Below are 24,677 nucleotides of genomic sequence, written 5' to 3'. Positions count from 1 at the left end.
GTGTTTTTATATCTTTAAACCCAATTACTAAGTAGACTGCACATACATTAAAGTCACATTAAAATTCCATTTCGCGAAATAGAGATTACAACATTTAACTTTGCAAAAGTAGATAATTGAAAAAATTATTAGGTTAGATTCGAGCTACAATGACATAAGTTTGGGTTCAAGGCAAGGTTGCAGGGCCTCAACATGGGAAAAAAGGGGAGGGACTGTTGGCCTGGCTCAGTGAGCCAGAACTCACCCACTAATCCCTACTACTGCCGTAAGCAGGTAATGAATTCCCAATGTATTAAGTTTAGGTTTAATAAATTATAAATATATTTTATTAATAACATAATAATATACAAATATGTATAAGCATAAAGTAATAAATAAGCCTACAGCTATTAATAATGTCCGTAATCTGTATAATTCCAAAATACGGATCCCTCGGATGCGGATGCTGCTTACATAATCTCGTCTGTCAAGGTGTTTCGGCAGGAAAGGCCTTGGCAGACTTATAAATTCCTGAAATGAGGGTTCATACCTACCGACTAGAATTGGTTTCATGGTGGTATCAGATGGGTTAGTGTACGGTAACCGATGGTCATCTTGCTTATAATCTCGTCTGCCAAGGTGTTTCGGCAGGAAAAACCTTGGCAGACTTATATATTTCTAAAATGGGGGTTCATACCTACCGACTGGAATTGGTTTCATGGTGGTATCAGATGGGTTAGTGTAGGGTAACCGATGCAGACCTTGCTTACATAATCTCGTCTGCCATGGTGTTACGGCAGGAAAAGCCTTGGCAGACTTATATATTCCTGAAATGAGGGTTCATACCTATCGACTGGAATTGGTTTCATGGTGGTATCAGATGGGTTAAATTAGGGGTCCCGTTGACCACCTTTGAGAGCGTCTGCCAAGCACTTCCGGCTAAAAAACTACTGGCAGACTTCGCTTTTATGTGTCTACATGTAAATTTCTAACTGCTGCCATAACTATTATTTCGGTATCAGATGGGTTAAATCAGCCCCCTTTTTTCGCACCGGAAGTGGCCTTCTTTTTCGTACTTTCGGCAAGTTCCGCCGTGGCAGACTATCGAATTCGGACTTAGCATCACTTTTATGGTTTCCCATTGTGTATCTCATCGTGGTATCAAGTCGGTTAGAAAATTTGCGGCCGGCTCTTCTACTATAAACTATTGTTTACGTTACATATCTTGATAGTAATGCGATAGGTTACATAATTAGCAAGATATCGACGCCAGGATAAAGAGTACTTACCCATTACAAACTCCAATTTCCGATACTTTGTCGTTTGTGTTTTATTTGCGAAGCACAATAACCACGTCTTCGTCCTACCAGGTGATAGCTGATGAGTGGCGGCTTCGGCTCGTGCGGAGTGAGACGGGATAGGTGCGGTGGGGGTTATACAATCGTCATGAACGTGACGCGCCAGGTGACTGTTAAAAATTGCCTTGGACAAACTTTGAAGCCGAATAACTTAAAATATAAGTATAATATTATTATGCGATAGTAATACTTTAAAAGTTAAGGATATATGTTAATAAAATACGGTAATAACGTTAAATTAAGTTAATCATTTTTGTGGTTTTCATAGCTCGGAACATCAGTACCTCGCGTTGGGACACGGCAGGTTAACGGATAAACGTAGTTACAATATTTTTTTTTGTAATCAATATTTATTAAATCTTTTTCAAAGTATTAGGCCTCTGTGTAAAAAGTCTCTCTAAATATGTGTTAAAATTTTATATATAAAAATTATACATAATGAAAAAAAAGTTCTAACATAAACCTATTTACAGGTGGCGGTGCCAACTTTTTGAGAAACGACCATGAAGCCTGCTTCTCGAGTATACGGCCCCTTAAAGCCCTGGCTCTTGACTGGCGTTCTACCATACCATACTCCACTCTCCCCACACTGGCGTCCATGAGGTAGAATGTACGTCCGTACATCGGGAGACCGAGCACCTGCATCTTGTATGACCAGTGACTTGCCTTGCTTGCTTAAAAATTGCCTGAACGTAGTATAAAAAAAGGTAAAAAATGGTCTGATCTACCTCATTGTACCCCATGAAGCCTGCCTCTCTAGTATACGGCCCCTTAAAGCCCTGGCTCTTGACTGGCGTTCTCCCATACTCCACTCTCCCCACACTGGCGTCCATGAGGTAGAATGTACGTCCGTACATCGGGAGACCGAGCACCATCTTGTATGGGCTCACGCCATGCTCCAGCATGTATTTGATGGTGTATTCCTGAAAAGAAAGGATTGATGGAGTATAAAACTTAAGACTTCAATATCTTGAAAATAAATCTACTGTCCTATATAAAACATTGACATATATATTTATGACTCGCCGAAATACAGTGAGTATATCCAATATGTAGAATTTAATGTACATTTACATTTTTCAGCAACAGACATGTAGGTACCTACATACCATATTTGGACTCAGGTATGTCCTAAAACTACGTCCAAAAGAGAGGTATGGCCCTGTGGATGTCATCTAGTCTAGTTTTGTGTGGTAGGGCACAGCACAGCGGCTGTCATTCCAGATCTAGAGCAAAGCCCAACCTTACAGAAGACCGCAGCCGAATAACATTACATCCTACTCATAGCACAGAATAAATAATAGTACTAAGTACAAAAGACTCACTCTCTAACAAAACGCGTCTGTTACGATCAGCACAGATATGGCCGCTAGGTGGCGACAGCGCCACGCGCGGCTTATGGCAAACCCCAAAATTGGGGCCGAACGGATGTACTTTTAGCTACCTGTAGCCAAGCGACGAAATCGCGGAGTGAGCCACGCCTGCTCATAGTGTTGTATTCTTGGCGCTGAATAAGGCTCAACGAGGGTGCGGGGTGTTAGGTTTGGCAACATGTAACATCTCTAGAGTTGCAGGCGTCCATAGGCTACGGAGACTGCTTAACATCAAGCGGGCCGTATGCTTGTTTGCCACCGACGTAGTATAAAAAGAAATCCACCGATGACCACGATCGTCAGTCATGAGGAAGAGACCACAATGAAAGAAAGAAAGAAAGATAAATAAAGACAGAAAGAAAGAGAAAGAAAGAAAGAAAGAGAAAGAAATAGAAATAAAGAAAAAGAAAGATAAAGAAAGAGAAAGAAAGAGAGTTGTTCATCAACAGGTACATACCACGCTCAGCACGTCAGGTTCAGGAGCTGATATAGGAGCGTTGGCTCCAACAAAGCCGTCCCAGGTGCCGTGATAGTCGTAACACATCATGTGGATGAAGTCCAGGTATCTGGAATTAGAGTTCTCGTTATAAATACATGATTATCGTCACAAATATCATAATATCAGGCCTTTAAATGGAGCATTCCACGAGCTGTCCCGTACAAACGCATTTTATTTCGTATATTAGAACTTTTTCGGCCTTTAAGGCGGACGATTATTTTTCTGGTCATATTTTTTACAGAAAAAGAAACTCCTAACCCTGCAAATCTTCAGAAAACTCGCGTTTGTACGGGACAACGGTAGATAATTTCATGGAATGCTCCAAATATGACGACCCTGTCTGGCCTAGCGGGTAAAGGATGACTCACGTTATGGCTCCTCTACACGATGGGCCAACGCCGGCCACTCCAAGGGACGCATTTATGCGTTAGAGGGAGCAAGTGATATTGCTATCTCACTCTACCGCATGGCTGCGTCCCTTCGAGTGGCCGGCGTTGGCCCATCGTGTAGAGGAGCGATGAGACCGGGCCGTGTCCGGGCCGGAGCTTAAGTTATAGAAAATGACATGTCGGACGCCTCCGCCCGGGAACGGCCCGGGTGATTTAGAGTTAGCCCCCATTCGCACGGGAGCTTTTTCAACGCGCGTTAGAATGACACAAATGGATAACCATATATATTATATGTATTCACATTTCACACGACAGCGGTGGCGCTTTTTTTCAAGCGTTGTTGGATTTTCGACTTTAAGCCTTGGTCGTTAAATCGAATTTAGAGTGCGGACAGATTCAAGTGCTTTTGTAACGCGCGTTGAAAAAGCTGTCGTGCGAATGGGGGCTTAGACCGAGAAAAGTCCGCAGTGATTTTAGAAGCCCACGCAGTGCAAGTGTTATTTATACGTCATAATTTCATGCTATCAATATTTCTCAGTCTGACTCTATTATTGATTTATTGTACCTGCTAAGTTTGGAGAGATCGTAAGCGGCGTCCATCGTTTCTTTACCAGCGCCGAGGGCCGCGGTCAAAAGGTATTTCTTGGGCTCGAAGGCTTCTGACAGTTCCTGAAAAAATGTTAAGAATGTTCAAGAGCGCTGGAAGCCTAGCAGGAAGAGCGTGCGTCTTTCAATGCGGAGGTTACAGGTTCAAAGTGTTCAAACCTCGAAAATATATAATATCATAGTCTAATAAAACATGGTCTTCTCTTCCCAGAGTGTCACAAGTCTACGTCACAATAACATGGCCGCTATATATAGCGCTATCGCATATTATCATATAGCGCTGTCGCATGATGACGTAGGCTTGTGTCAGTCAAGTGACCTAGAAAAGACGGGAAGAGAGTACCAGGCGGAGTATATTATTATACCATGTAAAATATGATATCTTTGGCGATTCAAAGACGTTTTGGCGAACGATGAGTTATCGAGTTTTGTTTGAATACCTACATTATTTATATATTTTTAATTAGGGTCCGTATTTAACATCAATACACAAGAAATCTTTGACTAAGTAATTGATATCGTGTTATCATTAACTAACATTGATATAGAATCAGTTAACTAAATATTCCGCACATACTTTTTCCTTTATCCATAAAACTTTACGGGCCCGATTTAGTAAAATGACAGATAAACACATTCATAGCTAATTTAGAGGGCCTACCGCGAACTACGTTCGAAGTGTTGCCTCCCTGTCACACTTACGTAGGAATTTACAAGTGCGACAGTGAGGCAATACGTCGACCGTGGTTCGCGGTAAGCCGTCAGGCCAGTACCTAAGAGTGACATTCCATTTCCAACTGCAGCTGAAATACTGTTCATTTTACTATGGAAATTGACAGTGACAGCGACGCGTTTCCATAGTAAAATCAACAGTATTGCAGCTGCAGTTGGAAATGGAATGTCACTTTAACGCGTTTATGAATAACGCCATTATAGAACGTCTTACCTTAACCAAAGTGACGTAGTTGGCCTTATCCTCTGGTCTGCCGTCTCTTCTCGCTGGGTACTCCCAATCCAAGTCCAGACCATCAAACTTGTAGTTGCTGAAACAAAATAATGTAGTTAAAAATAAATGAAAAATCATTTATTTACATACAACATACAGTGGGACTGCTAACCGAAATTATTAATAATCTAAAAATAGGCCCCTGAGGCATTGTACCAAGGATGCTGGCGGCATTTCCCCGCTGTATCGCAATGCTGATAAGTTGTGCGAGGTAGCCGCCAGCTCTTCGGTCACCAGTTACGTCAACCAGACGCTTCGCGATTTCTGCGAATAACTTATGCGCGCTGGGACCCCATGGACCTTTTGATATAGTTAAGTAAGTAAGTAAGTAAATACTCTTTATTGCACCACAAAGAAAAATACAATAACAGATTTACAGTGTAAATAATGGTAGCAACAGGCGGTCTTATCGCTGTAAGCGATCTCTTCCAGACAACCTTGGGGTAGCAGGATATAAAGAATAGAAAACTTTTTAGTTATTTGTTTTACAAGGGGGCAAAGTTGTTGTTTAACCGCTCGTGCTAATATTGATACCCGAGCAAGCGAAAGATTCCAAAATTGAACCACGAGCGTAGCGAGTGCTTCGAAAAATGGAATCTTAAGCAAAGGTTTTCAAAGCACGAGGGTTAAACAAAATTTGCCCCCGAGTGAAACACAAAATTTTTCACCACACCAACTCGAAGCAAATATTAAATATTAAATATCAAACAAAATCGAACCTAATCAAATCCAGATGAATGTTATGAAATATTTATCATCCAAAATCATCATTTAAAAGTCAATCTTACTAGCAAACATAAGAAAACAACTCAAAATTTGCATTTGATTACTTTGCCTCACATGTGAATAAAATGCAACTTTGCTATCAGTTTTTGAAGTGCAAAGTAAGCCTTTCCGAGCTGGTGTGGTGAAAAATAACTTATGTACAGAAAATTACAGACAAGGCGTCTCTGTTTGGTTATATCCTCCAAGCTAGTAGCATATTGGTAGAGTCAGACCGTAAAAAGTCTGCAGCGATTTTGATAGCCCACGCAGTGCAAGTGTCATTTTAAACGTCAAAATTCTATGAAATTATGACGTATAAATAACACTTAAGGTGACAGTCCATTTCCAACGACAGCTGCATTACTGTTCATTTTACTATGGAAATTGACAACGACAGCGACGCGTTCAGTACTGGTAAGTAGTGCAGTTGCAGTTAGAAATGGAATGTTACCATTACGTTGCGTGGGATATCAAATCCGCTGCAGACTTATTGGTGCGACTATAGGCATTTTTTTGGGGCTCTGGCCGCGTAGCCAAGATGCCGATCGCTTACGCTCCGTAGCGATCGAAACGCAACTGTCACTGTCGCACTAATGTGGAAGAGTGATAGAGAGACATAATGCTTTTCGTTGTCGAAGCGATAGCGATTGTAACCTTGGCTAGGCCGGCTGTTTACTTACTCCAGAAAAGCCATAACGCTAGCAATAAACGTCTTCCTATTCTCTTCGCTGGCAGCCATCTTGGAATACTTGAGCGAGCCTTCGTTCCACCCCCCGATGGCGATGGTGACCTTCAGGTGGGGGTAGCGCTGCTTCAGACCCACGAACCCCTTGTAGCCAACTTGACCGTTGTTCTTTTCGACGTCTTGCCAGGGGTCTGAAAAAAAAGATTTTAGGCCCATTACATTATAACTAGGTACCATGAAAAATTGGCTACACCTATACCATTGCTTCTTTTTAGGGTTCCGTATCCAAAGGGTAAAAACGGGACCCTATTACTGAGACTCCGCTGTCCGTCCGTCTGTCTGTCTGTCACCAGGCTGTAACTCGAGAACCGATAGCTCTAGACAGTTGAAATTTTCACAGATGATGTATTTCTGTTGCCGCTATAACAACAAATACTGAAAACAAAACAAAATAAATAATTAAGTGGGGCTCCCATTTTTTTTGTCGTGTTCTGCGTAATGGTACAGAACCCTTCGTGCGCGAGTCCGACTCACACTTGGCCGGTTTTATTTAGAGTTCCCTATATTTCGTCATAGTTGCATAGTTTTAAGATATTGATATTTTGTAATAATATGTATGCTAGTTTTAAGGTATTTATCTATGGGCCAATAGTTGCCTGAAAATAAATGTTTTCATTTCATTTCATTTCATTTCATTTCATAACATAACATGCCGTCACATATGGGGTCATCCATTAATTACGTCACACGAATTTCTAGGTTTTTTTAGCCCTCCCCCCCTCCTTGTCACACTTGGTCACATTTGGCAAACCCCCTCCCCCCTAGTGTGACGTCACGTTTTTTCTACGAAATCGTCAAATCGAATTAAGTAAGTACCTAAGTATTATTAATATTTTATCAAAATATTTTTGACGATATAAATATTAGTAATTTTATAACCCAAAACTGCTTAGGAAAGAAAATTAAACGAATAAGAACGATTATCGTTTTAAAAACTTGTTATTTAAATGTACAGCGAATAAAATAATTTAAATAAATTTTCGGTTACTGATGAAGTTAAAGTGACGTCACAAAGTTTGTGTCTCCCCCTCCCCCATGTCACAATATGTCACATTTTGTTGACTTCCTCCCTCCCCCTAAACGTGTGATGTAATTAATGGATGACCCCTATGTGTCAATCAACTACAATACACCCATACATCTAGTACCTACTCGTACTCTCAAAAAACAAATCTGTGTCCCTAGTGAAAAAAGGTACATGTCTCGGGCAGCACGGTTGTAAATGGGTATAAGTTCCAAGTAACACCTGTGCCCTTTTACTCCTAAGCTGCGTGAGACTTGTACCCTTTTTCACTAGGGCCACAGAAATATATAGAGTTCGACCAAGAATATTCTGCAGCGGATTTGATAGCCCACGCAGTGAAAGTGTTATTTTAAACGACAAAATTCTATGAAATTATGACCTATAAATGACACTTGCACTGCGTGGGCTATCAAATCCGCTGCAGACTTTTTTTGGTCCGACTCTATGTAATTTTAGTTTTAAGTTTATTACGAATAGAATATTTGATTCAGATATGTGAAGTACCCAGTTTTTCTTAGTAAGGTTTACTCGGGTAATTCCGAATGTCGAAAACTGTCGGATAATTCCGAAAAGAGACTTTTATTATGATGGAATTTAGGGTGATTTTCATCCGAATTTCGGAATTATCTGACATTCGGTATTACGCGAATACACCTTAGTTATAAAAGTAGGTACTTTTTGTCTAAAAAAATAAAAATTAGCTTACCCATAACTTTAATTGTATTAGTGCTCTCATCCAGTCCAGCAAAGGAGTATACAAGGTGTGTACACAAGGAAGGCTCCAGGTCACCAATGTCGTATTTCCCTGCGTCGGGCCGGTAAGTGGCCCAGCTGGCAACGTAGCATACCACCACTTTCCCGTGCATGGGGCCTGGAATGTTAAATTGTTGGTTAATAGTTTATTGGAAGTTGGAAGGACCTTTGAAGAACTGGGCAGTTTGCCCTTGAGGCATCTAAAGCAACCTAACGAACCTATCCTACCTATATATTGGTTTAATGTGACTATCGTCAAAACATTACACAGGAACATTACGATCTGACTGATCTTACGATCGGCCGCCGACATATACATAGCTTAGATAACCTCCTTAACTCAAGAACCAATTCGTGATGACTGGTACTGGTCTACCGCGGTATAATATGTGTAGTTACAAAACGCGAGAGTTTAGTGTTATATTTACTAGGCCTTTATACATTTTTATGGTTCCGTACCTCAAAAGGAAAAAACGGAACCCTTATAGGATCACTCGTGTGTCTGCCTGTCTGTCTGTCCGTCTGTCATAGCCTATTTTCTCGGAAACTATTGGACCAATTAAGTTGTATCGCATAATATGTGTACGATTTGGTACACATATTATGTAAATTAGTGACCCAAAGATGCACATGTTTTTTTATAATTTTAAAATACATACGTTCGAAGTTATTTAAGAAAATAGCCAAAAAATGACCATTCCCCCCCTTTATCTCCGAAACTACAGAGTCTAAAATTTTGAAAAAAATACACAAAATAGTTCTTAACCTGTAGATGACAGGAAAACCTATTAGAAATGTGCAGTCAAGCGTGAGTTGGACTTATGTACGGAACCCTAGAAACGCGAGTCGGACTCGCACATAGCCAATTTTTTCTACCTTAAAGGGGCCCACTGATTAACAGTCCGCCGGACGGTATCGGCCTGTCAGTTGTTCGGAACTGTCAAAATTTTGTTCTAACTGCTAGGCCGATACCGTCCGGCGGACTGTTAATCAGTGGGCCCCTTAATACATTAAGTAGTACTCGTACATGTGACCCTGTTCCACTATTTCGGTGACATGAATCCTTTAGCGTGACAAATATTTCGAGCGTGAAACTTCTTTGTTCACGGTATGTCATCTTTTCGGTAGTGGTACAGTCGCCATCAGATATATCGGAGCGGCCAAGGCGTTCACAATATCTGAACGCGCACTCTAATGCCTTGACAATAGAGGCGTGCTCAGATATTTGTGAAAAACTTGGCTGCTCCGATATATCTGATGGCGACTGTACTTTATGGGAAAGTAATGTATTTAGATAAAGTGTAGCGTGAAACCGCAGGTACTTTTACCGTTTATACCTTTTAGCTCAAGTCGCCCAGAGGCCTATAAAAAAAAACCGGGCAAGTGCGAGTCGGACTCGCGCACGAAGGGTTCCGTACTATAAATGCAAAAAAAAAACAAAACAAAAAAAAGCAAAAAAAAACGGTCACCCATCCAAGTACTGACCACTCCCGACGTTGCTTAACTTTGGTCAAAAATCACGTTTGTTGTATGGGAGCCCCATTTAAATCTTTATTTTATTCTGTTTTTAGTATTTGTTGTTATAGCGGCAACAGAAATAAATCATCTGTGAAAATTTCAACTGTCTAGCTATCACGGTTCGTGAGATACAGCCTGGTGACAGACGGACGGACGGACAGCGAAGTCTTAGTAATAGGGTCCCGTTTTACCCTTTGGGTACGGAACCCTAAAAATGTTTATTGCCAAAAAAACGAAATCTTACAGTATTAAGTACTTACCTACATTATAGCTTAAAACAACAATTATTAATACTAACAAGTTTTATAAGTGCAGGTCAGCCTTTCTTTTGGTACATAGGCAATGGGCACCAGTCTCAGGTTTTGCTAGATTGGTGGTATTATCCAGCCCTGATTTTCAGCCTGATCCCTCTAGTCGGAAGGCGTTTGGCCTATAAAAAGGTCCCCCGTGCCATTAGCACACGCGGTGCAAGTGTTGAGCAATTCTCAAAAAGCTTGGACATTCGATCGAAATGTAGTAATGTACAAACTTTTTGAGAATTGCTCATTCATACGTCATAATTTCATAGAAGTTTGACGTTTAAGGCCTGTGTGCACACCGGCTGCGTGTGCGTGACGTGCACGTGCGCGTGCGGCGTTGTAGTATACAGATCCTTATGAGAGATGGCACACCGCTTGCGTGACGTGTGCGTGTGCGGCTCCAACATTTTAGCGCACGCACACGCGCACGTCACGCACACGCAAGCCGGTGTGGCTCGGCCTTTAAAATGAGACTTGCGACTTGCGACTGTGTGGTATCAACATCGTTGCAGACTTATCTTGGTCTACCTCTATTAGTTTTTTAGGGTTCCGTACCCAAAGGGTAAAACGGGACCCTATTACTAAGACTTCGCTGTCCGTCCGTCCGTCCGTCCGTCCGTCCGTCCGTCCGTCCGTCTGTCACCAGGCTGTATCTCACGAACCGTGATAGCTAGACAGTTGAAATTTTCACAGATGATGTATTTCTGTTGCCGCTATAACAACAAATACTAAAAACAGAATAAAATAAAGATTTAAATGGGGCTCCCATACAACAAACGTGATTTTTGACCAAAGTTAAGCAACGTCGGGAGTGGTCAGTACTTGGATAGGTGACCGTTTTTTTTTTGCTTTTTTTTGTTTTTTTTTTGGATTATGGTACGGAACCCTTCGTGCGCGAGTCCGACTCGCACTTGCCCGGTTTTTTTACATTTTATATTTAGTTCAAAAGGCGCGTGCAAGCGGTGCGTCACGCCTCGTCGCAATATCAAGGCAAGGTTAACTCTGTCACAAAACCGGAATGGCTTCGAATGACCAAAATACGACATAAATGTCACCTTTTATGTGAAATACTAAGCCACCTTATCTTAATACAGTGTGTAAAACCCATACGGGCAATAAATTTAACCAGATATAGGGTCATTGCGCTAGTTTTCGTCCGGCTCTAGTTTACGTCCGCTTGACGAAATTTGAATATAAACCTTCATTGCTGCTCTAGTTGCAATCCTTAATATTTAAACAATTTATCATATTCATATTCAGCCTATATACGTCCCACTGCTGGGCACAGGCCTCCTCTCGAGCGCGAGAGGGCTTGGGCAGGCGTGGCTCACTCCGAGATTTCGTCGCTTTGCTACAGGTAGCTATAAGTACATCCGTTCCACCCCAATTTTGGGGAAAGACATAAGCCGCGAGTGGCGCTGTCGCCACTTAGGGGCAATATCTGTGCTGATCGTAACAAATGCGTTTTGTTAGAGAGTGAGTCTTCTGTACCTATTACCATTATTTATTCTGTGGCTGGGGCTATAGTCCCCACGCTAGCCCAATGCGGATTGGGGACTTATCATATTTAATTAATTATATTTACCAAGTAGCAAATTATAAATGAAATGTATTATTTGCTAATCCGTCAAGTGGACGGAAACTGACACTGGACGGTATATTCATAAAACTTTAAGAGACTGAATTAGTTAAATCATGTTTTATCCCTTTCTTACAAAAATAGTCTCAATGACAGAAGACCAACGATTTATAGAGTCGGACCTAGAAAAGTCTGCAGCGGATTTGATAGCCCACGCAGTGTAAGGTTTATTTATACGTCAAAATGTCACAGAAGTTTGACGTTTAAAATAACACGTTCACTGCGTGGATCAAATCCGCTGCAGACTTTTCTTGGTCTGACTCTAGCTAACCCAGGCTTGTAATGCGTTTATAAATAATAACAATAGATTACATCCATGTAATCATCATTATCATCATCTCAGCCATAAGACGTCCACTGCTGAACATAGGCCTCCCCCTTGGACCTACATTCTGCATGATGGGGGGTGTATGCCATAATCGCCACGCTTGGCAGGCGGGTTGGCGATCGCAGTCGAGTACACCGAATTTGAGGGACGCTGCTGCCCGTCCACCGGTGGTCTTGGACGTAGTTTAAGGACATACCCGGGTCTGTGTAATCAATAATCATTAATTAAGTTTTTGTGTTAGTCCGTGCGGAAAGAGAAGAGTCGTAGAATGTATTGGATCCCATACATTCCACGACTCCTCTCTTTCCGCACAGACTATAAACTTAAAAACCTACATAAGTAGGTATAGAATTTATTAGTATTAAATTATATACAGGATGTTTGGTACATCGTTTGCCAAATTAAAACGGCAAATAGGTTGAGTCATTTGCTATCTTCTCAGGCCTAGAAATTTTTAATTTGGTGCAGATAAAATTTTTCACTTCTATGACAGTTTTTCGTAAATTTCAAATTTTTACTTGCGTAGTAGTAAAAAAAAACCATGGCCAATTTTGTTTTTCTAGGCGTGAGAAGGTAGCAAATGACTCAAGCTATCTGCCGTTTTAATTTGGCTAACGATGTACCAAACACCCTGTATAAATAGGATATAAAAACAGATATGTTTCCTGATATGACAAATTATGTATAAGCATTAGAAATAAACGCAAAAACCGCAGATAGCGATAACCATAGATTTATAAGGCATAGATTCCTAGTTCGTACACACCCAGTGAAGCCATTTCAAGTGTGACGTCACGTCACACTCGAAAGAGCATATAATCACTACGTTTTAAGAGTCGGCACTCTCGAACAATCCTCGAACCGAATTATGAACGTACATATCCCAACACACCAAATACAGGCTTAAAGATCTCGCATCCAGGCCATAATTCTTAAAAAAAAAACCACACAATACTACCAACACAAAAAAAAAACAACGCTAGGGCTCGACACTTCCAGTACCTACTGTTTATCGATATCGATAAATGTGCGATACGTGCTGCTGTATTTACCTACTGTACTACAGTAACAGTAGGTACATTTTGAGAATCACGTGGATTAATAAAATAAAAGAACATTATATATATAAACAATTTTATTTTACATGATAAAAAATCTGGTCCCTTTTTATTGAAGGCACTGGATGGAGAATGATTTCCACAAATGAACTTGTTTCCATTCAGCTTTTGAATAGGTAAATAAATACGCCAAATCCTCATTTCCTTTTCCTCAGCTTTGCCCATAATCGACAACTGAAATAAAGAGATTATCGATAAATTGGTCGTACACTATTCGTGTCATAGGTTACTTAGTTTTTTACTTAAAAATACTTTATTCACAAAATATTTTCGTTTTAATCATGGATTGTACACGACTAAAACTAATTAAATTAGTAACTGTTAACGACTCAAAGTAAAAAATGAAAATATTGCATACAAACATCAGTTTACCGACCTGTTCGGATCAAGTGGAAATTTGGCCAAAAATGCGTCAGTAGTTAGTCTTCTTACACACCCACTACAAACTTCACATTTCCTAAAAGATTTGGCCCCCATTTAAATAACAGCTAAAGTTATTTTACCAATTACAATAAAAAATAACCACGTATTTCCACGTTCACGACAATTCTAATGACGTTTGACGTTTTACTACCAATCATACCAACCTAAAGAAAAGTAAGTATAATACGTCTATGTTAAAAGCAAGTATGGTATGTGCCACCAAAATGCAACAGCAGTCATTTTAATTCGATAAGATTATTTCTATGCCTCAATGTTGGTAACAAGGGCTTTCATAATTTATCAAAGTATGGGGTGTCGATGGGCTGACTCGCATCATCGGCCTTCGCAGTACTCAAAGTCAAATCGGTTTGTGTACACCTCCCGTTTAAAAATCAAAAACTACAGGAAAGATGGTTGTTTGCACAGTGAATAGGTGTCACAACACATCATATAATAAAAACAAACCGCTTGATATTACATTTCACGCGTAAGTATCGAGTTTAATGTGATATTTTTACATAATCGTAAATACAAAAATCCAAATTTTCGTCAGCCGCCATTTCTTCTAAATGTTGCCAGTGTAGTGAATATTTTTTCCTCCAAATGGGACATGACGTCTAAATTCTAAAATAAATACGCTCAATTAAATTTCATTGTATAATTATAGGAAATTATAATTAAGTTAATTATTTAGGTGTATATTTACTTTTTTCTTATTTTTATTTTGTGTCATGTTCGTTTCAGTTTTCCGACTGATCTACTTCTGTCTGCGAGATGGAAGGAAAAAAATAGACTAAATCGGAATGACGCAATATGGAAACATTGGAAACGGACTAAACACAGTCGAATATGCTCTGTCCTATTTAAATTTATTCTTATTATTTTATGCACATTTGTTAAATAAATAAAAATAATAAAAACTTATCAGCTATTTATTTAATCCTTATTTCATAAAGTACAGAAATGCAACAAATCCCAAAATAAACAAAAAGCTTTTGCTACAAAATCGAATCTACACACTTCCAAATTATTAATAACCAAGTGTGATGTTGTTAAAATTCCCCTACTTTGAGAGAAGTAAATGAATACTGGCAACATATTTTGTATATATGTGTGTGTTTGCTGAGCGTAAAACACGAGCGTTCCACGCACACATCGATCGTGTTTCGGCTTCACTTTTGGCAGGTTAGCCGTATGGAGACTATCAGTCTATGCGTTATTATTTTATGGCGATAACTATTCATTTTAACAATCATCATCATCATCATGTGACGTCACATGCTAGTGTTTCATATAAATTTTATACTATAGTTCGTTTTTTTAGCATAAGAAATAAGGTAAACAATCTTGATGTGTCTTTTAATTCAAAAACACATTTTAAAAATAATTTACGGCAAATATGCAACAATTATGAATCTAATACGATCATTTATATTCTTCTGCTTTCATAAGCAATAGTTTTTGATTTTTAAGCGTTTAAAAAAAATAATTTAAATTGTTTTTAAAAAGCGTTTTTAAATTAAAAGACATGTCAAGATCGCTTACCTTCTTGCAAGTTCTCTCTAATGCTAAAAAAACGAACTATAGCAGAAATCGTTTTGACAGTACGAAAAAAGAAACTGATTTGACTAATAGTAGTATTGATGCAATATGCTAATTGTCCAATATTACCAACTCATTTCATTAAGTGATTCATTTAAGAAATCAATAAGTTGTGACGAAGCGGCCGATTCTCAGAAATACATGTGTTTGTAGACCTATAAAAATCTGATTCATCATCATCATTTTCCTTATTGCTGAACCAATTTTTGTGAAACTCGAAAGAAATGTGGTTTGTACTAAAATATATAAGTCGCCAACAAATATATAAGCGGCCAAGGTGTTCACAATATCTGAACACGCGCTCTAACGCCTTGGCAATAGAGGCGTGTTCAGATATTTGTGAGCGCCTTCGGATATATCGGCCGATATATCTGATGGAGACTCTACCTATACAGGGTGGCTAAAAAATAACTGCATTCCCGTTGCCAGGGAGGCTTTGGGATTATACTGAGCAACTTTTACTATGGGACCAACCCCGAAATGGCGAAAAAAAATTTACCCTCCCATAAAAAATGGACCAGCCGAAATGCATGAAGCAGCCAATTTTTTTTCGCGATTTCAGGGTTGGTCCCATAATAAAAATTTCTCAGTATAATCCCAAAACCTCTCTGGTAACGGGAATGCACTTATTTTGGTAGTAACGTAACGTAACGGGAATGCATCATGTATGTATGTAGTATATACAATTATTATTCTGAATAGGGGAGGGGGATCGATTCTGTATTTGTTGGTCTATCTATTGTATTGTCGGTGAACTAATATAAACAGGCTTTTTAATACCTCTAGTTGGAAATAAATTGGAAATAAAAAACTTGACAATAAGCGTCGGCCGCTAGGGTCCAAAAATGGCCTCCAAATTCCTTCGCATCTTTCCAAGGCCACACTTGGTTCAGATCCCCTTGAGAATTGAAGCCCCCTTATGTTTATAGCAAAAACGTAAGTATTTCTGTAAAGAAAACTTTCTCACTGTTGAGAAGAACAATCGTGAGAATAACTTTCCAGAAACAATCACTATTATTTTACTTGAAACCTAAAATATAAACCTAGCTAATTTTAAAAGATTTCTCAACGGAAAATCGTTGCAATATAACCCTGATAAAAAACCCCTTCACTCACCTCCCAAGGTCTGGCCGTCAAGAACGGACGCCATCGCCGCCACAATTAAAAAAAACAATTCCACTCCCGCCATTTCACACTTATAAAAAACAAACGAAATCTACGGAACGGAGAATGAAAATTTTAAAATTCGAATTTGGAACACAACGAACGCGGACGCGGCATCCTCGCGACTAGAGTTTGACATTTGTTGCACGTTCTACTAAACTTACCGGTTCTTTCATAGCCATTCTATTTTCAACCTTAACTTTGAACCTTATGACTCATTTCAGCTTGTGTTATAATTCTCAACCGGTTCGCATAATCACTTTCCCTTGCTATTTCGTTTTTGAACGTTATAGTGCGGTGTTAAGGTGTATTTTAGATTGTGTGTTGTTGTGTAAATGTAAAAGTATGTCCATTTGAGCTGAACATATCTCTTTGTGCAAGCAAGTTTGCAATTTCTTTGTACAAAAAATTATATAATAATGATGCGTTGGACTTTCAGATACGTGTGAACTTAAGAGAATATTTTAGGTAGGTAGCAGGTTCGAATCCAGGGTAAAATATCGTTTTGTCTCTCGGTCAGTGACCTCATGGCATTATTGTTTTGTAACAGTGGTTTCCTTACCTGCGGTTTGGTCTGGAGCGACTATTTAGTCATAATTTCGTTAGGTCTGACGTCTGAGCTTGTTTGTACCTAGGTAAGGTATGTATGTACAGTCAGCATGAAAAGTAACGTATCAAACTATGCGTAAAAGTATCTGCCATTCCCTGATAGTTAAATAAAAAGATTTAACAATTAGACTGTGACCAGTGAACGACTGACTGTGACAGATACATATTTTAATTTAAGACGACTGGTCTGGCCTAGTGGGTAGTGACCCTGGCCTATGAAGCCGATAGTACTGGGGACCGATTTTTGAAATTCGACCACTCGGTTTCGTGTATTTCGTTAAATGATATCTCCACTACTAGGCGTTTAAATTCTACTAATAGAATTGAAATCGAGTGGTCAATACTAGATTCCAAATTTCGATCGCTCGTATTTCAAAAATTTGAATTTCGCCGATTTTCGAGTGACGAAATCGAGCGATCGAAATTCTAAAATCGGCCACTGGATTCGAATCCCGGTAAGGGTATTTATTTGAGTGATGAGCATTTGTTTGTGTTTATATTTGTTCCTGAGTCATGGGTGTGTAGTGTGTAGCGGATGAAACTGATGTTTTGATGTTCAAAAAGTTACTGTTTTCCTTTTTTTTTAAGTTTGTTAACCTCTTGCATTCCGACATCGTTTAAAACATTTTAGTAACATTCGTTACGCTCGTAATATCGCCGCGTGACGGAGCACTTTTTAACAGGTTTTGACAGATAAATGAATTGTTTCCTTTTATGATATACGAGGCACATGAACAGTACGAGTGATGGTAAGCGATTATCGTCGCCCATGGACACTCGCAACACCAGAGGGCTTGTAAGTGCGTTGCCGGCCTTAAAGATAGAAGTATCTTTCTTGGAGGTCGTATCGGTTCAAAAATATCGCGGGCGACAGTTCATTCCACAGTTTATCTGTGCGAGGAAGGAAGTTTCTGGAGAAACGTAAAGTTGAGGACTGCCAACCATCTAAAACTACAAAACGTAATTCAAGACCAAAAAAAGTAGGTAGGCTCAATCCTAATAGGGTATTTGACTGTATTTAAAATAAATTATTTTACACCATGCATGAAATAAAGCACAAGAAGATTAATAGAGTAGATAGCAGTTACTTTTAGATACAATTTCTATTTTTAAACCCGTATAAGACTGTAATGAGTGGGTAATTTTGATTGTGACGTCACGTGTCAGTGTTTCATATAAGTAATTTCCATAGTAGCAAAATTGATTTGACGGTTCGAGGGAAACTGATCTGACTAGTGGTCAAATACCCTATTCCCATTCCCATTTTATTAATTTTGTGTGTTTTTATGTTTTAATTTTAATATTAGCTGCATGTTTGTTTGTTGTTGTTGTTCTTGTAGTTTTAAATTATTTATAACATAATTCAAACACAATGTAAAATTGTTTTATGAATAAATGAATAAGAATAAGGTAAGACAATGTTGCCACTGCAATAATTTGTTTGTAAAATAGTAAATTTATTCATTTTGATAAATAATCACACTAAGATAATTTATTTATTAGTAATTTTACTCCTTCCATTTAAAAAAAGTACTTTTAGTTACTTATTTTTACATAAATACAAGGCGCGCTAGTAAAAAAGTGGTAACACTTCTTACTTTTTTTGGTCTTGAATTACGTTTTGCAGTTCATGTAAGTGGTGAAGAATTGAAGATGGAAGTGTCATATTCAACTATATAGTTAAATATAAACTATTTTTAGCAATACCTTAAGTTATCAGACGCACGGTAAAACACCACAAAACTCGATAATTTTGCCACAGAATAGGTAAAATAATAAAGTTTTTTTAGCATTAGAAAAAAGGCAATAAATCCTGACGTGTTTTTTTGTTGAAAAACTCTTTAGAAAATAAGTCACGGCAAATATGTAACAATTATGAATAATAATACGATTATTTACATTATTTTGCTTTCATAAGTAATAGTCACTGATTTAGGTGAGCGATCTTGACATGTCTTTTAATTGAAAAACGCTTTTCAAAAATCAGTAACTATTACTTATGAAAGCAGAAGAATGTAAATGATCATATTAGATTCATAACTGTTACATATTTGCCGTAACTTATTTTTAAAATGTGTTTTTCAATTAAAAGACACATCAAGATTGTTTACCTTATTTCTAATGCTAAAAAAACGAACTATAGTTAAGGTAGTGTAAAAATGAATAGTTTAAATAATTTAAGTATGTCACTTATTTATTTATTTCACAATAAAATTGCACATCGATAAAAATAAATATACAAGTAAAATGTTATAAATAAAAAAACGGGAGATCAAATCAGCAGTGATTAAGATTAATTTAATTAATAAAAAGTTAAATGCAAGAAAATGGCGAGATAGTACAAATGAATCCCCTTATTCATAAACACGCTATAAACCTCAATTAGCTAATATCTTATCTTATCTTTTGTCTTTATCTGTCATTCTGATAAATGTATTTGTAAGAAAGGGATAAAATAAAATAAACCAAATCAGGCCCGTAAAGTTTTATGAATGAGGGGGTTAAAAGATAGGCAGAGGTACGGCCGCTACGGTATGGTCTTGGGTCGTCGCATTCGTTTTTCGTCAAGTTCTTAAATTAGTCCTATTCTGCTTTCGTCACCCATTCTACATTCGCTACAATCGTCGGTGGCTTTCAATGTAAAATGAGTGACGAAAGCACAATAGGACTAATTTAAGACCAAGACGATACCGCCGCTACTTAAGACAAAATTTTCATAACTCGATTCCCCTGTAAAGGGGTCATCCATTAATTACATCACACGTTTAGGGGGAGGGAGGGGGTCAAGAAAATGTGACATATTGTGACATGGGGGAGGGGGAGACACAAACTTTGTGACGTCACTTTAACTTCATCAGTAACCGAAAATTTATTTAAAGTATTTTATTCTCTATACATTTAAATAACAAGTTTTTAAAATGATAATCGTTTTTATTCGTTTAATTTTCTTTCCTAAGCAGTTTTGGGTTATAAAATTACTAATATTTATATCGTGAAAAATATTTTGATAAAATATTAATAATACTTAGGTACTTACTTAATTCGATTTGGCGATTTCGTAGAAAAACAGTGACGTCACACTAGGGGGAGGGGTTTGCCAAATGTGACCAAGTGTGACAAGGAGGGGGGAGGGGTCAAAAAACCTAGAAATTCGTGTGACGTAATTAATGGATGACCCCAAACCTGTGTGTGCGTGCGAAATCGGATTATCATGAAGTCACAGTCTTGTATTAAGTGTATTTACTGGGAGCTGGATTCAGATTCAAAAACTTGTTGCAGTTCGAATTTTGTTTTGATACGAACTGTGAAGCCGATGGTCCTGGGTTCGAATCCCGGTAAAGGGCATTTATTTGTGTGATAGCCACAAATGTTTGTTCCTGAGTCATGGATGTTTTCTATATATAAGTATGGACAGTCCGTTAACTCTCAGAATGAACTTCGGATTTTAGAAAGATACATCGGGTATCGACGCTGGTGGCCTAGCGGTGAGAGCTAAGCGTGCGACTTGCAATCTGGAGGTCGCGGGTTCAAACCCCGGCTCGTACCAATGAGTTTTTCGGATCTTATGTACGAAATATCATTTGATACTTACCAGTCGCTTTTCGGTGAAGGAAAACATCGTGAGGAAACCGGACTAATCCCAATAAGGCCTAGTTTACCCTCTGGGTTGGAAGGTCAGATGGCAGTCGCTTTCGTGAAAACTAGTGCCTACGTCAAATCATGGGGTTAGTTGTCAAGCGGACCCCAGGCTCTCATGAGCCGCGACGAAATGTCGGGATAACGCGAGGAAGAAAAAGAAATCGGGTATCGGCGGTAATACGCGAAGTGCCTATACTTACGTCGCTATAAGCGGTTGCGTAGTCGTTCTAACCGGACTCTACTGTATATGACATTTATTTCAGTTTAAGATCAAAACCTTATCATAGGCGGTCTGCTTACCTCTGCCTATGTGTCGATTCTGTGGATAAAGTCTCATTTTATTCAAGTCTTTGCTTCCGGCGATTCTATAATCTAGGTTTTCTAAAATTTGCTAAAAGCGTTTGAATATAAATATTCCTTAGTCTAAAATGTTGATACTATAAACATTTTTTTGTAGCCCTGTTGATGTGACTCTATATACAGTGAAACCTGGATAAGTGGGATCTCAAGGGACGAGCAAATTTGTCTCACTTAAAGAGGTTTTCCACTTACCCAGGCTCCCAGTTAGCCAGGTACAAATAAATTTCTATCTCATTTACAGAGGCTTCCATTAATAGAGGTGAGAATAGAGTATATTTCAGTTATAGAGGTGGTTAATATAAGGTATTTAGTAATTATCTTTAAAGATAAATAAGGTAAAATAATCCTTGTCCCTAAATATTTTTTAAGTCTGTTTAAATATTTCTTTGTATTTATTTAGAATGATTCTTCAAAGGATCGATATTTCAAATTTAAATTAAATTTGATACGGACTTCATTGCGTATTAGAAATTTAATAAATGAAAATTTATTTTTTCGTGCTACTTATCAAAATTTCAGCTTTCGTTTCGATAGTTTTAACTACTTACATAAATTAACTAAATCAATCTTGAAGTTGTTTAGACACAATTAGGCATATGTGGAATTTGTGGATAGACTAAGAGTTAGTAAGAATACGGAAATTGGCCAATGAAGTCTAAGTTAGAGAGGTCATAGATTGACGTTATCTCAGATACAGAAGTCAATTCCCTATAAAATTCTAAAAAACAATTAGGAAAATGTAATCTTATAAATATAGTCTCAGTAAAAGAGGTAAAATACACTCTCTGTCTCAATTATAGAGGTAAATGTGACTATAAAATCACAACAACGAATCCCAGTTATAGAGGTTCGTTTTTTCTCAGTAACAGAGGTAATTCAGTGCTAAAGTGTCGGGACCGCACCATGAGTCCCAGCTATAGAGGTTTCTCACTTATCCAGGTCCCACTTAACCAGGTTTCACTGTAGTTAGAGTGGGACCAAAAAAAGTCTGCAGCGGATTTGATAGCCCACGCTAGCTACCACGGTACCTGCAGACTTTTTTTGGTCCGACTTTAGTGTGTTTCACTCTCCCTTTCTCTCTCTCTCTCTCTTAATCTTAGAACCTCGGTTGTATCTTCAGCTACTGCTTTGGAACCCAAGGTTTGCTAGAGTCTTCCATTGTTGAGTAATGTTAGAGGGCGGCTGGAGTAACAATAAAGTGAAAATAATGGTTGCATGTATAATTAATAGTTAGTGTTTTCCACTCTCCCTTTCTCTCTCTCTCTGTCTCTCTCTCTCTCTCTCTCTCTCTCTCTCTCTTAATCTTAGAACCTCGGTTGTATCTTCATCTACTGCTTTGGAACCCAAGGTTTGCTAGAATCTTCCATTGTTGAGTAATCTTAGAGGGCGGCTGGAGTAACAATAAAGTTAAAATGATGGATGCATGTATAATTGGCCTGATGACAAATATTGAAATCCCTTTTAATATTGTCGGTACACTTGTATTGGTTCCGAAAAACACAATATTTCAGCTATACTCATAAGATTTAACATAAATAATTGCATTTTATTAAAGCCAGTTTAAACCTCGCGCGAAAACGGCGTGTGACGATTTGTGACGTCATAAATTATGGTGGTAGACATTGCTTACATACTTACAGTTACGAATTTCCCTTGAATCCGAATGATATTGTTAATTAAGCACCATATATTACGATTAGGGATGATAAATACATTACAAAAATTGTTCACAATAAGTCATTTTATACAAAGACTCTCACACGGTTGCAATTTAAGATGAATTATTTAGATACATGTAAATTTTGAGTGAAAATCACCGAGCGCCGGATTTACTTTTTAATTTTTTATAGTTACGACAGCCAACATGGCAATGATAGTTCCGTTCAGCCAAATAATTAATAAAGTTTTTTGGGGAAATATCGTATTATTTAGCATTTTATTTACCTATATAATATCAAATAAATATTTACCTTATATCGTGTAATAATATTTTTTGGACGTAATAAATGTTTAGTGGCGAAACAATATTTTTTTTGAACCTCCAAACTCTTTGGGGAGTACGTAATGGATTACAGTCAATGAGGTTGTCTATGTTGCTCTAAGAAATATGTCATGCATTGATGACGTCAACTCTTACGTCGCCTCTGATTGGTGTTTCAGCCAAAATGGCCGAGTGGAGAATTTCGCACTTTTATTTTATTGAATATATTGATAATACTTCAGTTTATACTGAGATTGGGCCATATTTTAGAATCATATTAACATATACGTTTCTTTGAAACCATTATTTCCATGATTCTTTGTTACTGTCATCAGGCCAATTAACAGTTAGTGTCTTCCACTCTCCCTCTGTCTCTCTCTCTCTCTCTTAATCTTAGAACCCCCGTTGCATCTTCAGCTACTGCTTTGGAACCCAAGGTTTGCTAGAGTCTTCCATTGCTGAGTAATGTTAGAAGGCGGCTGGAGTCACAATAAAGTTAAAATGATGGTTGCATGTATAATTAATAGTTAGTGTCTTCCACTCTCCCTTTCTTGCTCCATCTCTCTCTTTCTCTTAATCTTAGCACCCCGGTTGCATCTTCAGCTACTGCTTTGGAACCCAAGGTTTGCTAGTCTTCCATTGTTGAGTAAGTAATGTTATAATAAGGCGGCTGGAGTTAGAATTAATTAAAATGATGGTTGTATGATGTAATTAATAGCGATTGAGGGACCTTGATATGCAAAAATACATCTTTGAGAGAATTCTTCCTAATTTTTGGGACCACATGTCAAGATCTGGTTAATTGCGTCTTTAGAGTCTTCAGAAGTCAATAAAATTGGTGTTGGTCAATAATATTATACAAAAAATCAATCTTTGAGAAAGTTCTTCCTTGTTTTTGATGTGGTTATTCGTTTCCTTAGAGTGTTCGGAAGTCAATATAGTTGTTGTTGGTGTTGGGGCTGATGATGCTCCTAAGCCAGTTGGCAGTGAACTGCACGTTGTGGTAAATCCCGGGCTGGTGGTCCACCCACCGAACCCTGCTGACGTGATGCCGGCCAGATAGTACCTTCCAATATCCAGGACTATTAGGGAACCTGGGTTATTTGAGTGGCGAGAAGGCTTTTAAGTTCTGATGACTATATCCCTGTTGATGTGGTTCTTATCAAATAGTTTCTTCAGATACAAAGCATTTATTATCAGAAAATGAGTAATGGATATCCCTCTTTCTCACTCTGCCTCTCTCTTCCCTCTCGATCATCTTAGCATCCGGGTTGCATATTCAGCTACAGCTTTGGAGGATTGCTAAAAATAGTATCTTCCATGGTTGACAATTTTCGAAGACAGTGAGTTGAGTGCGTGTAGATTATGGTTGCATGGTGTCATTAATAGCAATTGAGGATCTGACCCTAGATATTATGCAAAACATCAATTATCCGAGAGAATTCTTCCTGGTTTTTCGGACCACGTGTCAAGATCTAGTTATTCGTGTCCTTGGAGTCT

At 38.4% G+C, this 24,677-nt stretch overlaps 1 protein-coding gene across 1 annotated transcript in view; it reads right to left on the bottom strand.

The window, feature by feature from the left end:
- The window catches only part of LOC134677030 (probable chitinase 2), a 31,099-nt gene extending 14,397 nt beyond the window's left edge, over positions 1-16,702 (bottom strand). The window contains exons 1-7 of the mRNA XM_063535451.1: positions 16,541-16,702; positions 8,451-8,615; positions 6,656-6,851; positions 5,151-5,247; positions 4,164-4,267; positions 3,168-3,276; positions 2,066-2,260 (exon numbers count right to left, since the gene is read on the bottom strand). Of these exons, the coding sequence (XP_063391521.1) occupies positions 2,066-2,260; positions 3,168-3,276; positions 4,164-4,267; positions 5,151-5,247; positions 6,656-6,851; positions 8,451-8,615; positions 16,541-16,613 (939 nt within the window). The 5' untranslated portion in view covers positions 16,614-16,702. The remainder of the gene's footprint in view (positions 1-2,065; positions 2,261-3,167; positions 3,277-4,163; positions 4,268-5,150; positions 5,248-6,655; positions 6,852-8,450; positions 8,616-16,540) is intronic.
- Positions 16,703-24,677: the final 7,975 nt, after the last annotated feature.

This window comes from Cydia fagiglandana, chromosome 25, assembly GCF_963556715.1.
Source record: "Cydia fagiglandana chromosome 25, ilCydFagi1.1, whole genome shotgun sequence".
Classification (NCBI taxonomy): domain Eukaryota; kingdom Metazoa; phylum Arthropoda; class Insecta; order Lepidoptera; family Tortricidae; genus Cydia; species Cydia fagiglandana.
Note: the sequence above shows the minus strand (reverse complement) of the source record. Positions and strands in the feature narration are given on the sequence as shown.